This window comes from Pseudoliparis swirei, chromosome 14 (assembly GCF_029220125.1).
Source record: "Pseudoliparis swirei isolate HS2019 ecotype Mariana Trench chromosome 14, NWPU_hadal_v1, whole genome shotgun sequence".
Taxonomy (NCBI): Eukaryota; Metazoa; Chordata; class Actinopteri; order Perciformes; family Liparidae; genus Pseudoliparis; species Pseudoliparis swirei.
Window position 1 is genome coordinate 5814017 of NC_079401.1, and position 14363 is coordinate 5828379.

Genomic DNA, 14363 nt, shown 5'->3' on the forward strand with positions numbered 1-14363 from the left:
TTCTGGACGTTGGATTGCTCCAACTCCATTGGAATGACTTGATTTTGCCCTAATGAACCCAATCAACGCTCCTCGCACACATGAAATGGGCGACTGAGTGATGATGGCGGCGCGGTCCAATTCTCAGACGTGCAATCATCTCGAATGTGTCGGCTTTGTAAATGACGGCCGCTTTCTAAAAGTATTTCTGACCCCGTGGGCCCATTGGGCTCTTCACCATGGCGTTCATAACCCTGGCGTTCGTCACCACGGCGTTCGTGAAATGAAAGAAGAGACCCAAACCCTGATGTACATACGGCTCCACCCACCACTTCACCTCCGTGTGCCTGCGGACTCGGAGGGGTCCTGAGCCTTTATAGAAAATATGAAAAGAAAGAGTGTAAAGTGGTGAGAATTGGTGGGGGGAGGGGCTTTATGCTCGGCGATCAATACATGTAATGGCCGTCGAGGGACTGGCTGCGACCGATCAATTAGGCGAGGGAGGGTTTCAACGAGCACCGAGAGTCCAATGTGGTCGAAAGCCACTGACGTGAGACTAAGTATGCGCAGAATGTCAGATGTGCAATTAAATCGCTGAAATCTGTCAGTTACATACAACTGTCTTCATTTGCGACACGTTTCCAGTAAAAGGGTTCTCGTCGATCCATTTTTGTCAAAAACATTGATTGTGTGTGTGTCATGAAGTTCGGCTTTTGGGTTGTGTGGATGAGAGAGAGCGAGAGAGTGAGAGAGAGCGAGCGAGAGAGAGAGAGAAAATTGATCGGTTTGGAATAAAAAGTACTCTGAAGTCGATACAGTGGCTTTAAAAAAATTTAAAAAAGCAGCCCAAAGAACGAAGCACCCTGCGGCTTCTTTTTTAAATTCCCTGGTTCGTTGAAGGGAAAATGCATCTAGTTTTAGGGGGAGGCGACATTCACGATGAGTTCTGTCTCTTTGTGCTGTGATCTGTCGACTAAGTTTCTGCACTCAGGGATTCTTTAGTTGCACTTGTAGAAGAAAAATAAAAGCTGGAGAAGAGGAAAGGAGTTGGCACCATCCCAACCGAAGGGGAGAGGGCGTGGCTCCCAGCGCCACTTTCAACGTGCAGCCGTGAAGAAATCCATCTCTAAATGCCTTATTTAATTTACAATCGGGCCTCGAGGAGTATTTCATACCACCAAGGATGGCCATAACGGCCGGCTTCTCACTCCACGATGGTTTTTTTGTCACGCCAGCGGAACCGTTTGCCCTTTTCTGTCTCATAAAACAGAACTTCTTTTCTTCTGCTGGAGGAAGACCAACAGTGAAGAGTAAAACATGAATGTCATCTATTTTATCTTTCTCCACGCGCCCGGAAGCCACGACATGACCGACTGATGTATTCCACCCGTCAACAGCACGCCATGGGAATAAATTCATCTTTTTCACTCTTTTCTTAAAATCGATGACCTTTTGAAATACACAGATGCATGTGCCGTGATGGTTATGCGTGAGTGGATCTCTGTGGATCTTCTCCCTTCGTCTCAGACCTCCAGTCTAAACGTGTGTTCCTGCTCTTAACGGTCCCAAAACAGGAGTTTCATTTACATGTCGAACAGTGCTTGTTTCTTTCAGACGTGACTGTGTGCAGGGGGAATGAGAAGAGGGCTCACTCTGCCGTGACTCGGGGATAATGGCCCTTGCGTATCTATATTTCCCGATACAGCCAAAGGGACGCTAAGGAAGCAGGAATCAAGCGGTTTCACCTCACCTACTTCAATCACCTTCCACGACACACTGATGGAAGCATCTTTTGTGGTTCACATGAGACGATCAAATGCTCATTCCCCCCTCCCCTTTATTTTTTTCAGCCACAAGAACAAAATGTCGGGCTGGCCGCCCCCGGGCCCAGGCTCCTGGGCTGGACTGCAGGGGCCTCCATACAGCTGGGCCAGCATGAACAGCACCAGGGAGGGGCGGGACTCCCTCACCAAGTATGTACCAGCACGATCATAAACATCAGCACATGTTGGTACGATGTACAATCATCACCGTAGAGCGACGGCGCCCATTCCCCCCCAGCGCCTCTCTTTTTTCTCTCCAATCTATTTACCTATTCTCTTTGGCTTCCTCGACCCTTTCTTCTTCTTTCACCCTCGACCTCCTCTTCGCTTTGACCCCCCTCTACATCAATTCCCCACCCTCGGTCTGTGCTCTCCAGAACGCTGGTTTTCGGGGCTTCAGTGGACAGCACTGATAAAAGTAACTCGTTCAACACACTGAGGTTCATTTCATTATCGGCTTTTCTTGTTTCCATTCCCTCTCTTGCTCTCCTGCCCTCTATACCGTATACCCTCTCCATCCTTTTATACATACACTACCGTTCAAAAGTTTGGGATCACTTAGAAATGTCCATATTTTTCAAAGAAAAGCATTGTTTTTTTCAATGAAGATAACATTAAATCAATCAGAAATACACTCTATACATTGTTAATGTGGTAAACGACTATTCTAGGTGGAAACGTCTGGTTTCTAATGAAATATCTCCAGAGGTGTATAGAGGCCCATTTCCAGCAACTATCACTCCAGTGTTCTAATGGTACATTGTGTTTGCTAATCGCCTTAGAAGACTAATGGATGATTAGGAAACCCTTGAAAACCCTTGTGCAATTATGTTAGCACAGCTGAAAACTGTTTTGCTGATGAGAGAAGCTATAAAACTGGCCTTCCTTTGAGCTAGTTGATTATCTGGAGCATCACATTTGTGGGTTCGATAAGACTCTCAAAATGGCCAGAAAAAGAACTTTCATGTGAAATTCGCCAGTCTATTCTTGTTCTTAGAAATGAAGGCTATTCCATGCGTTGCAAAGAAACTGAAAATTTCCTACAGCGGTGTGTACTACTCCCTTCAGAGAACAGCACAAACGGGCTCTAACCAGAGCAGAAAGAGAAGTGGGAGGCACAACTCAGCAAGAAGACAAGTACATTAGAGTCTCTAGTTTGAGAAATAGGCGCCTCCAGGTCCTCAACTGGCAGCTTCTATAAATGGTACCCAAACGCCAGTGTCAACGACAGTGAAGAGGCGACTCGGGATGCTGGCCTTCTAGGCAGAGTGGCAAAGAAAAAGCCATATCTGAAACTGGCCAATAAAAAGAAAAGATTGGTATGGGCAAAAGAACACAGGCATTGGACAGAGGAAGATTGGAAAAAGGTGTTATGGACAGATGAATCGAAGTTTGAGGTGTTTGGATCACACAGAAGAACATTTGTGAGGAACAGGTGAAAAGATGCTGGAAGAGTGCCTGACACCATCTGTCAAGCATGGTGGAGGTCATGTGATGGTCTGGGGCTGCTTTGGTGCTGGTAAAGTGGGAGATTTGTTCCAGGTAAAAGGGATTTTAAATAAGGAAGGCTATCACTCCATTTTGCAACGCCATGCCATACCCTGTTGATTGGAGCCAATGTCCTCCTCCAACAGGACAATGACCCAAAGCACACCTCCAAATTGTGCAAGAACTATTGAGGGAAGAAGCAGGCAGCTGGTATGCTGTCTGTAATGGAGTGGCCAGCACAGTCACCAGATCTCAACCCCATTGAGCTGTTGTGGGAGCAGCTTAATCGTATGGTCCGCAAGAAGTGCCCATCAAGCCAATCCAACTTGTGGAGGTGCTTCAGGAAGCGTGGGGTGACATTTCAACAGATTACCTCAACAAATTAACAGCTAGAATGCCAAAGGTCTGCAATGCTGGAATTGCTGCAAAAGGAGCATTCTTTGAAGTTTGAAGAAAAAAATTAATACTTCAAATACAAATCATTATTTCTAACCTTGTCAATGTCTTGACTATATTTTCTATACATTTTGCAACTCATTTGATAAATAAAAGTGTGAGTTTTCATGGAAAACACGAAATTGTCTGGGTGATCCCAAACTTTTGAACGGTAGTGTATATCTTATTTTTCGATTCTTGCCTCTTCCCCCCCCCCCCCCCCATCCCCATCCCCTCTCCTCATGATGGGAAAGTCAATTATGACTAGTGAGACATCTCTGGACATGTGTCTTTGTTCCCAGAGAGAAGCTGGCGGCTCTAGTGGAGGTGACACAGATCGAGTATCGCGATTGGACAGAAGAAGAAAAGAGAGCGACGGCAATTAAAGCCGATAGTTTATTTAACTATATTGGACAGATACCCCCCAACTTTAACTAACACGATCGAGCAGGCTCGTCATTCTCCACTCGAGTGTCAGTGGATTTGAACTCGCCGTGACATGGCAGCTGGGCTGTGTTTACGTGGAGATGCTGTGTATGAAATGGGCATTTCTTTAGGGTTGGGTTTTATTCTCAAAACCATTTTAAAAATTATAAATCAGTAAGAAATCAGTTTCTCTTGTCGAAAGAACTTTCCCCACTGACATCTAATTCAGCTTTTATATATATATATAAATATATATATATTTATATATAAATATATATATATATATATAAACATATGAATATATATATATATATATAAACATATGAATATATACATATATATATAGTGAAAACTAGATACATATCGATGGGTAAAGCCACATTAAACATGCAAAATCTGAAAACAATAATATCTGATTAATTAAAAGACAGACATGAGTTTAATGCCGTTCCAAAGGAATGAAACGTTTGTGACTTTGCGAAGGTCAGGACGGATGAGGCCCGCATTTATCAACGTGGACAGCAGAGGCAGCCAATACGGAATGGATGTTGGCAACAATGGACGCCCGGAGTGGACTTAATGTGCAGCGAAGGAAGCAACTGCTGCCAAGGGAGCGCTTAAAGCTGTGAAGGTGGGAGGGAGGTGGAAATTGAGACAGAGGGAGAAGAAGTGAGCCCCACTGAAAAGCTTCTATCACCTCATAATTAACAGGCACTCTGCGGTCCCGGCGTCCCGGTCGGAGAGACGCCTGAGGTTCGGCGAGCAGGGAGGTTTAATTTAATACGGGGCATTCACATTTAAGAGGAGCTCTCACCCACATTAACATTGCTTTATTGAATTTAAAGGGTTCTTTCTAGACTTCACCATTTGCATGGTTCTGCGTACATGTGCGTACACTTTAATTTGGAATAGTTTGCAACAAATTGGTTACAGATTGCAGATATTTGGCATTTTACAGACACAGGGCCTTTTATAAATAGCTCTTAAGTATGAAATGTTGTGCTTAATGACCAAACCTGAGCCAGGTCTCTAATTTATTCACGTCCGACCGGATAGCTCAAAGCATTCAATTCGCATTTCATGTTTTCTTTCGGAGCTAAAACTAATTTCCAGTCCGGGAGCGAGTGGTTTGATCGGGTTTTAATGTGCACTGCATCATAATCTCTAAGAGATTCTCCCTTTTATATGCAAGACAGTCATCGAGCCCATTGCCCGCTATATACGTCTCGAAGTGGAATGATCTCCTGACTTCCCCCACCTCCCCTCTCATCTTATTTATTTGTTTTCCAGCCAAGTGTCCCAGTGCAGCTCCCTGGAGGAGGTTCACCTGGACGCGGTCCCCCCCGCCCCCCGCCTGGTGGAGATGAGGCGGGACCCGGTCCTGGGCTTCGGCTTCGTGGCGGGCAGCGAGAAGCCAGTGGTGGTCCGCTCGGTCACACCAGGTAGGCGTTAATGGCTTTAACGATGACCTGCTCGATGTCGCCACTGGGGGTCATGAAGAAATGGTTGAATCCAACACACTGGACCTTTTTAAATGATGTCATTTCATTACCTGTAAACGGGCACATTTTGTACCCAGTTGTCCATTCAGCGGACGCTTATTTTATTTTTTCTGTGCACCTAGGTGGTCCATCGGAGGGGAATCTGTTGCCAGGCGATGAGATCATCATGATCAACCACGAGCCGGTCAGCTCGGCTCCCAGGGAACGAGTCATCGATCTCGTCAGGTGACTACAGAGGCATCGGGGACAACTACCGTTGGACGGTTATGTAAAAAAAAAATACAGGAATCCTGTTCTGAAGGTTACGGATGAGCTCAATTTAAAGCGCCAGTTACCTTGTATAACGGACAGAGTGCATTCTGGGAAGTGAGCCACTAAATGTCCGGTTGAACAAATTGATAACTCGCGGTGTGTTTTCTGTGTTAGTTTTCCGTGAAGCTAATGGGGGGGGGGGGGTGTATTTTACTTGCGGTGGCTTGCCAGAGGCCTCTCATCTCCGTCCAGCCAAGCCGATCGAGTTCCCTCGCACTTTATCTTCCGTCGCTGCTCGTCGCCGATCGTGCTTTCCAGATGTTTCTGTTGACTTTGTGATTCTCTCGCTTCAGGAGCTGCAAAGAATCCATCGTGTTGACCGTCGTCCAACCGTATCCTGTGAGTATATGAGAAAAAGAATGGGGGGGGGAAAGCACCACAAGGGGTTGTATGTTTCAGATGTAGACAAATAAATAAATAAAAATGCCGAAATGTGTTGATTTGTGTCACAATTAATTGAACTTTTATATAATCCACCTTTTCTTAGATAATATGCTCCCCATGAAGGACATGGTGTGCCCTTGTTATCATATTTGGGGATCTATAGCTCAGCAGCTTTTTCCTCCTTGACTCTCCTCTAACACATTCAACTTGTTTTCCTGTAAAGTGGATGCAATAATCTCGTCTTCCTGCGACCGGATACTTTCATCCGTCTCCTCTTAAGTTTGGGGTGTGTTGCGTCAGGGTGTCGTGTTTCTAGAAAATAGCTTTTGCCCCAATTTCAGTCAACTTGAGGTTATTGAATTAAAGTGGTATTGATTTTTTTTTTCCGCCCCGGTATTACATGTGCAGCTAATATGGAAACCTTTTGTTTCTCCCCTTCCTCTTTATTTGTGCTTGTGTTTATTCATGCTCCTCTTTATCTCTCTCCCATTCCATCTGTCTGTCTCTGTCCTCCTCTTTCCCTCCCTTCTCTCTCTCTCTCTTTGGACCGTTGCCTCCTAGTCCCCGAAATCAGCGTTCATCAGTGCAGCCAAAAAAGCCATGCTCAAGTCCAATCCGGTCAAAGTGCGCTTTGCAGAGGAGGTCATTATAAACGGCCAGGTTCCAGTCAGTACCACACACACACACACACACACACACACACACACACACTTGCATATGACCTATATAGGCAATGACAGATGGTTACCAGTTGAATGAATGCCTGATAAATAAGACAAGTCACAAGTGTTATGACATGAAACCCTCTCACGTGTGACACCTCGCCTGTATCCCGTGGGAGGGGCTCGTCCAATGAGACGGGGTGAAACATGGGGCCGGTCATATTTCCTCTGTTGCAGAGCCTGGCGAAGGACAACTCCCTCCTGTTCATGCCAAATGTCCTGAAGGTCTACCTGGAGAACGGGCAGACCAAGTCTTTCCGCTTCGACAGCAGCACTTCCATCAAGGTGCGTGCGCCCCCCCCCCCCACACACACTTTGCTAGATTAACTGCCTCGGATGCCTCTATTATTACAGAGGGAGAGATTCATTCAGAGTGCAAATGAGTGCGGCGTCTCGGTTGCACACACACACACACCCACGTACACACACACATACACACAGGCCGTGGAATTCACTTCCTGGCCGAGGGGCCTGAGAGCGCTTTTCAATCAGTTTGACTTGTAGATTCAGTTATGTTCCATGTTTGCATGATGTTTGCTGGATAGGACGCAAGGAGAGCTGAGTCACTCCTTTCCTCTGGCTGCTGTTGTTTTCACCTAGCGAGCGTGTGCGTGTGTGTGTCAAAATGAACGTTTTATGGTGGATGGTGGTCCGAGCATCCCCCCCACACACACACACACACACGTGCATGGCTGGAGTGATCCAGTCTGTCGTGATTAATACGTTTATCCTCTTAACCCTTCGATGCGCAGGTCACTGGAACACACATTAGTGCATAGGTGGGTCAAAGATGACCTCCATGAGATGATGGCTTACGTCGATGTACGTCAGTGTTTAGTTTGATGAATGAATGAAAAAGAAAGTCTCTCGAAAAAAGACCTGTGTAAGAATGAATCTATTATGTTATATATGGTATACTGTATATGTTATATATGTTATATATGGTGTATATGCTATCAACCTTGCTGACTATACATAAAATAAATAAAAAACATGTGTTTTCTCTTCTATTCCAACGTAGATACTGAAACATTTACTTCTCTTAAAAACTAAAATATGTAAATATATTAGGGCGAATGGGCAGAGAATTCTTTTTTAAGTACACAGGAGACAAAAAGGAAACCATTACTTCTACTGAAGCTCTAAAAAAATGTGGAGTAAGTATTTAAAAACACCGTACTCACGCCCTAATATTGTGAATGTTTGTCACCTCAAAAATGTCCATCTGAATCGAAGAGACGCGTCTAAACTTATACGGATTATCTTTCATGATTAAATCTCTTGATGTTTTCACAAGAATGAGAGAAAAGTCTGTCACTCTTCATAAAAGCATATGCATAGTGTCATTCTGGTGTGTTTTTTCGCGAGTGAATTCTAGAGGCATTTTTCAGACAGTGCTCTAATTAAATCGATGTGTGTGTGTTTACTTCAGGACGTGATCCTGACCCTGCAAGAGAAGCTGTCCATCAAAGGCATCGAGCACTTCTCCCTGGTGTTGGAGCACCGGACGGAGGGCTCTGGAAGCAAACTGCTCCTCCTGCACGAAGAAGAGATGCTTACTCAGGTAGGAGATGTTTCCTCTTCGGCCACACACACACAGACACACACAGACACAAACAAACAAACATCCCTGCTTAGTATTCACACAGCATTTGGAGCCCGGTGCCATTTATCAGCCCTGGCACAGAAGGGGTGACAGCTCCCATTACACTTACACTCCCACAAACACACACACACACACTCCCACTCAGCCACAGTGTCCGTCACGTTCTAATGAGGTTTGCAGGATTACAAGAGGACAACTTTAATATTCCGATGTGGAGCTCTGGACGTGGCACACAGACTGGCGGTTTTAAGAGTCGCTAGATGGATTGAAACGTACACTCTGATACATCTTACGTGGCGGCTGGAGAGGAGGAGGCGGGTAGAGGCCTTGAAACAAAACTCCCTCGACCCCGCCACACTGCCACGGTAAATCATAAGATATAATCAATATTTTACTGATGAGGCTGGTCTTGCGGTTGCCTTCAATATGAAATACTTTACTTGAATGGTATTTTTTTATTGTATTTATACTTTAATACATTTCTGATTTTTTTCAGATATTATTGCTAGTTACTTTGCTTATTGTACATACAAAAAGTATATGATATATATATATATATTTATTATTATTTATTTATTTTAGTTACATTTATTTATCCAAGAAATGACTCATCGAGAATAAAAATATCCTTTAATTATATATATATATATATTTGTTATAGTAATTAATCATCTAAAAATCACTTCACGTCCCGATTAATGGGTCAATGCACACACAACACTGGACCCGACAGTTCCCATAATGCAACGGCGTAATGTCTGCTAAACACAGTTTGTAACACAGGCCTCTTTCTCTCTTTCTCTCTTTCTCTCTCTCTCCATCTCTCCCTCTCTCCTTCATGTTTCCCACCTGTCTGTGACCCCAGGTGACCCAGAGGCCCGGCTGTGACAAGATGAAGTGTTTCTTTCGGCTCAGCTTCGTGCCCCGGGACCCCGTGGAGCTGCTCCGGAGAGACGGCGTGGCATTTGAATACCTCTACGTGCAGGTGAGAGGTTTTCTTTTTTTGGGGGGGGGGGGGGGGATGACTAATGGTAAATAACAAAGTGACAAAGTGGGTCCTGTCGAGACAAATCTTCATTTGAAAATACCGTCCTCAAATAAAACAAAAGAAACACACTCTGGTCTTAACTACTCTCTAAAAGAATAAATTGCCTCCCCACAGGATTAGTTTGATAAATTAGTCAAGTGAAATAGTCCGAGAGAAGGAAAGCTAATCTTCAGTTCAACATTGTATACTTCCGAGGTCTGGGATCTGTATCCCTTTTGCAGGTAACTCAAGTCACGAAGGTTAGAAACAAGTTATCTCCGCTCCACGGGGACACGCCCTCTGCGGCCTGACTTTGGGATTCTCAAGTAACGCCCGCTTCCCGCTTCGTCTTTTTTTTCTCCCCGCCGTAGAGTTGCAACGACGTGGTGTTGGAGCGCTTCGGCGCGGAGCTGAAGTACGACGCCGCGCTGCGACTGGCCGCTCTGCAGATGTACATCCTCACCATGACAACCAGGCAGAGCCAGAAGGTGTCCCTGAAATACATCCAGTGAGTTTGCGGTGTGAAAGGACATGGCGGCGTGTGCTTTTTGACACCACCGACATGAGCTGGAATGTTAAAACTGTTGTACAGCCTGGAGCTGATCCATCAGTTATACATAATTGACTTGACGGAGACGGTTTTCCTCTAAAAGCTGTTTTTCCCTCTTTTTTTTGGTATCTCAGGGATTGTTTCGCCTTTTTCCCCTCGTCCTCTTCTGCAAAACTAAAAGCCTTCTGGTTGGTTAAACAATAAAATAGCATCCAGACATCAGGCCTCATGTAAAAAATACTGATTTGTTCTTAATGTGCACAAACAAGGGGTTTCGGAGTATGTCTGGCATTCACTAATACCTCCAATACAAATTCTCAGTCTGCAGTCAGGAGAGGGAACTCGGTCCGATTCCTCGCTTCCGACTGCCGGTATTGAACCCGGGTCTGTGGCGAGTGGCCGTCCCTGCTGATCAATCGTCAATCTGCTCTCCACAGGAAGGAGTGGGGTCTCCCGCTGTTCCTGCCTCCCGCTGTGCTGTCCAGCATGAAGGAGAAAAACATCAGGAAGGCTCTGACGCACATCCTCAAAACCAACCAGAACCTCGTGCCTCTGGGGGAAAAAGTAAGCCGTCTCCGTTTGTGCCCTTGTTTAACAAACTTCTGACACACACACACACACACAGTCTGCTGTCTTATTCTTTTTTTTTTCCCCGACGCCACATCCTGAAATAGCATCGAACGCCCCCTCTTCGTCCTTGCGAAGGTTCTCACCCTCGTCAACCTAAGACCCTCAGTCGAGGCCGGACCGCGAATGCTAATGTGATGAGACCACGCGGGGCGCTTCATCAAACTGTGTGCATAATGAGATATTCATATTCACGCGCACGTGTTCCACCCGTCTGGGGCCTGCAGATCCCAACGCCGGCTCATCTTTTCGATGATACGTCATGCGACGCGTCGATCTGAGGATGAACCGGCGACGTACGGGCCGTGCAACAGTTGTAACTGAAGCGAGTGATTTGCTCTCAGCTGTCAGGCCGGTAAGGTGAGCTGCAGGGGAGTCTCAGTGAGGCGGTTGGATTACAGGGAGGCGGTAATCTCGGAGCAGACGCAAACTGTATTCCGAGCGCGTGTGGACGAGAGCAAAGAAAGTGCGAGACCGTGATTAAAAACGCAGACGCCCCTCGAGTCGATCCCACTTATGCCGCCGCGACGCCATAAATACTCCCCCCCCCGAATATGGATTCATCCCGGCTGAATGTTATGACTCCTTAAATCTAAGAACTGCAGAGCCCAGCTGTTTTAGAGAAATTACTTAGCCTCTTTTCTTCTTTGAAAAAAGAAAATGAGGGTGGGGGGGGGAGTACAGAGAGGTTAACACAGTTCTGGTTTTGTGCCTTTTTGGGGGGGGGGGGGTGGTGAGATTTATTCGTTGCAATAAAAAAACAAGATAAAGAACAATACGTGTCAATCTAATTTGGGCAGAGTCTTTCTTTTCTTCCGGGCTGCTTTTTTTTGCGATACGGTTTGTGAGAGTTCTTCAACAGACATTTTTTTACAAAGTCAACAATCTCATCCTTCAGTTTTACGTCTCGCATCTCACAAACGCGATTGCAAACGAGAGTATATTTGTAGATGCCGGGCTCCTCTGCGATTGGGGTGAAGAGTTCATTTGTTTCGAAGAATGACGGATGAACAAAAATGATGTCTGGAATCTGAAAATCCACGTCAGCCGACACATTTAGCATTCCATTCAGCTTCCTCTGCGTTTCAAATGAATCTCCGAGTCGATGCTTCTGAAATATAAAGACAGTCAGCACGCCGGTTCGTAGAAACGGCGAATAAAAAAACGCGTGATCTGCTCCGTGAAGAAGGTCGAGGAACACGTGGGTGGAGCCGCGCTTCAGACGATGATCAGATTTTAGAATACCGTGATGGGGCGTAATGGAAAATCAGTGGTCTAGAACCAAATGGCTGGAGAGTGCTTAACATCCTGGCATTATGGAAGACGGATGTGTCCGAGGTTTGAGGTGATTTGGTCTCCGATGCTCACTAATGTGTTTCTGCTCTCTCCGTGCAGCTGACTGGGTTGCAGGCCAAGGTGCATTACCTGAGGTACCTCAGCGAACTCCGGCTCTACGGAGGGAGGGAGTTCATCTCCATACTTTTGGTGAGAGCGTTATTCCCGTTTTTAAAGAAACATAAACCCCCCGCTGACTTCTTTCTGAAGGCGCTTGTCACCCCGCACCGCTTTAGCAAGGGGAGAAACAGACCGAGGTGACGCTGCTCGTGGGCCCACGTTACGGCATCAGTCACGTCATCAACCTGCGGACCAACCTCGTGGCGCTGTTGGCCGACTTCAGCCACGTCAACCGCATCGAGATCCTCACCGAGGACGAGGCCAACGTCCGACTGGAGCTGCACGTTCTGGACGTCAGGGTGAGCAAGAGGGAGGAGAACAGGAAGCGAGCGTTGCGTCGCCCCGTATGAGTGATACCATCTGATGTCTTTCTTCCCTCCGTCCGCCCTTCTTTTCCTTCGCTTTGGTTTTTTTCTTCTCCAGCCCATCACACTGATCATGGAAGCCAGTGATGCAATGAACCTGGCCTGTCTTTCAGCGGGCTACTACCGCCTCCTAGTGGACTCGAGGAGATCTATCTTCAGCATGCCCCACAGCAACAGCACTGAAGACACTGGTGAGTGATGATTGAGAGCGTGTGTGTGTGCGCTCCTGATGGATTTGCTTCCTAATTTCATAAAATGTGTCGAATTTCGTCATTCGCAGTTCTAAGTTTACAGTCGGTATTTAAATTGTTTCTAAAAATGTGTGTTTTGCAGCACAGTTTTACTAATAAGTGGCGAGATATTTGTCCTGGCCGGACTCTCCCCGTGACATTAATAAAACAAGTAAAGAAGGAGATGCTCAAAGTTTTTCTAAATGTGAGCTTCACGGTGCATCATTAAAACCCAAAAGTCCTGAAGTGGAGCACTCAAAGGTCTGGCGAAGAAGAGGAGGCAGCCACTTTCAGATTACATCAATATAAATGCATAAAATAATGAGAGCGTGTATTTCTGCTGCTGTGTGCAGGTCAGGATTGTGTCCTGGAATGGCCGTACAGCACATCTTTGGGGGACAACGAGCAGCCGTCACCCGGCCCCGGAGAGAGCTACAACCGGGACTCTGAGTATTCCAACAACGGGCCGAGAGAAAACAGCGTCTCCCCTTACTTCCATGAGACCCCTGACCCAGACCCTGGGACACGTAGGCGTCCGTTGCCCCCTCCTCTTCCCCCCGCCACCAGACACAAACCTCAAGACTCTCCTCGGAGCGCCAAAGTGTCGTTCATTTTTGGGGGGGACCCGCCCCTGAACAGGCCGAAGAACTTGGGCTATGAAAGACTGTCGGAGAGCCCGGAGGTCCCCGAGCACAGACCGCCCTACATGCACAACAACACAGACTTTCGGCCGCAGGACAGGCTGCCGTTTCAGTTCGGGGGTCTGACGCACGTCTACAGCAACATCATCACCGAGGAAGGTGGGGAGGAGCCGCTGCTCAGGGATCTGTTCTATCGCGGCACGGCGGACGACGCGGAGGACGACGACGACGCCTCCTGCGAGGAAGACTCCGCCGGGGGGACGCCGGTGGGCGACGACGGCGGAGGCGGAGGTGAAAACCGCGGCGACCAGGGAGGGGGGTCGGCCGCGGCGGCCGGCAAGCCTTCCTTCCTGGCGCTTTCCGCTTCCGCCGACGACATCATCGACCTGACGTCGCTGCCCCCTCCCGAGGGAGACGACGGCGTCGGAGAGGACGAGGACGACGCGCTGCTGGAGACGCTGAACCTGGCGATCGCGGCCCCTCCGCCGGGCTTTCGGGACAGCTCGGACGAGGACGCGGCGCCCGAGGGAAGGCCGCTGAGCACGAGCGGCCGCGGCGATATCCCGGCGTCGTCGATCGACGCCGTCCCGACGCAGGCGGAAGGGGGAGGGAGCAGGGGAGCAGAGAGGAGGCTGGAGAATGCAGTCGTCCATACCCTACAAGCCCTGGAGGCTCTGACCGTCTCTGAACAGAGGCCTCCGCCGCCCAACAGGAGGAATCCAGGTCTGTTGAAAATGAGTGCTCACCTTGTCTCACCATCATTTACAGAATGTCTTTGTTTAACTTTCTTA

General features: G+C 47.3%; 1 protein-coding gene across 2 annotated transcripts in view; it reads left to right on the plus strand.

Moving 5' to 3' along the window:
- Positions 1-14363, plus strand: part of LOC130204751 (FERM and PDZ domain-containing protein 4-like) — a 42200-nt gene that overhangs the window by 22698 nt on the left and 5139 nt on the right. For both annotated transcript variants that reach the window (XM_056431697.1, XM_056431698.1), the window contains exons 2-15: positions 1830-1952; positions 5442-5593; positions 5776-5878; positions 6259-6304; positions 6911-7015; positions 7249-7356; positions 8504-8635; positions 9543-9662; positions 10076-10212; positions 10692-10818; positions 12277-12366; positions 12453-12635; positions 12760-12892; positions 13285-14295. In XM_056431697.1, coding sequence (XP_056287672.1) covers positions 1830-1952; positions 5442-5593; positions 5776-5878; positions 6259-6304; positions 6911-7015; positions 7249-7356; positions 8504-8635; positions 9543-9662; positions 10076-10212; positions 10692-10818; positions 12277-12366; positions 12453-12635; positions 12760-12892; positions 13285-14295 — 2570 coding nt within the window. The remainder of the gene's footprint in view (positions 1-1829; positions 1953-5441; positions 5594-5775; positions 5879-6258; positions 6305-6910; positions 7016-7248; positions 7357-8503; positions 8636-9542; positions 9663-10075; positions 10213-10691; positions 10819-12276; positions 12367-12452; positions 12636-12759; positions 12893-13284; positions 14296-14363) is intronic.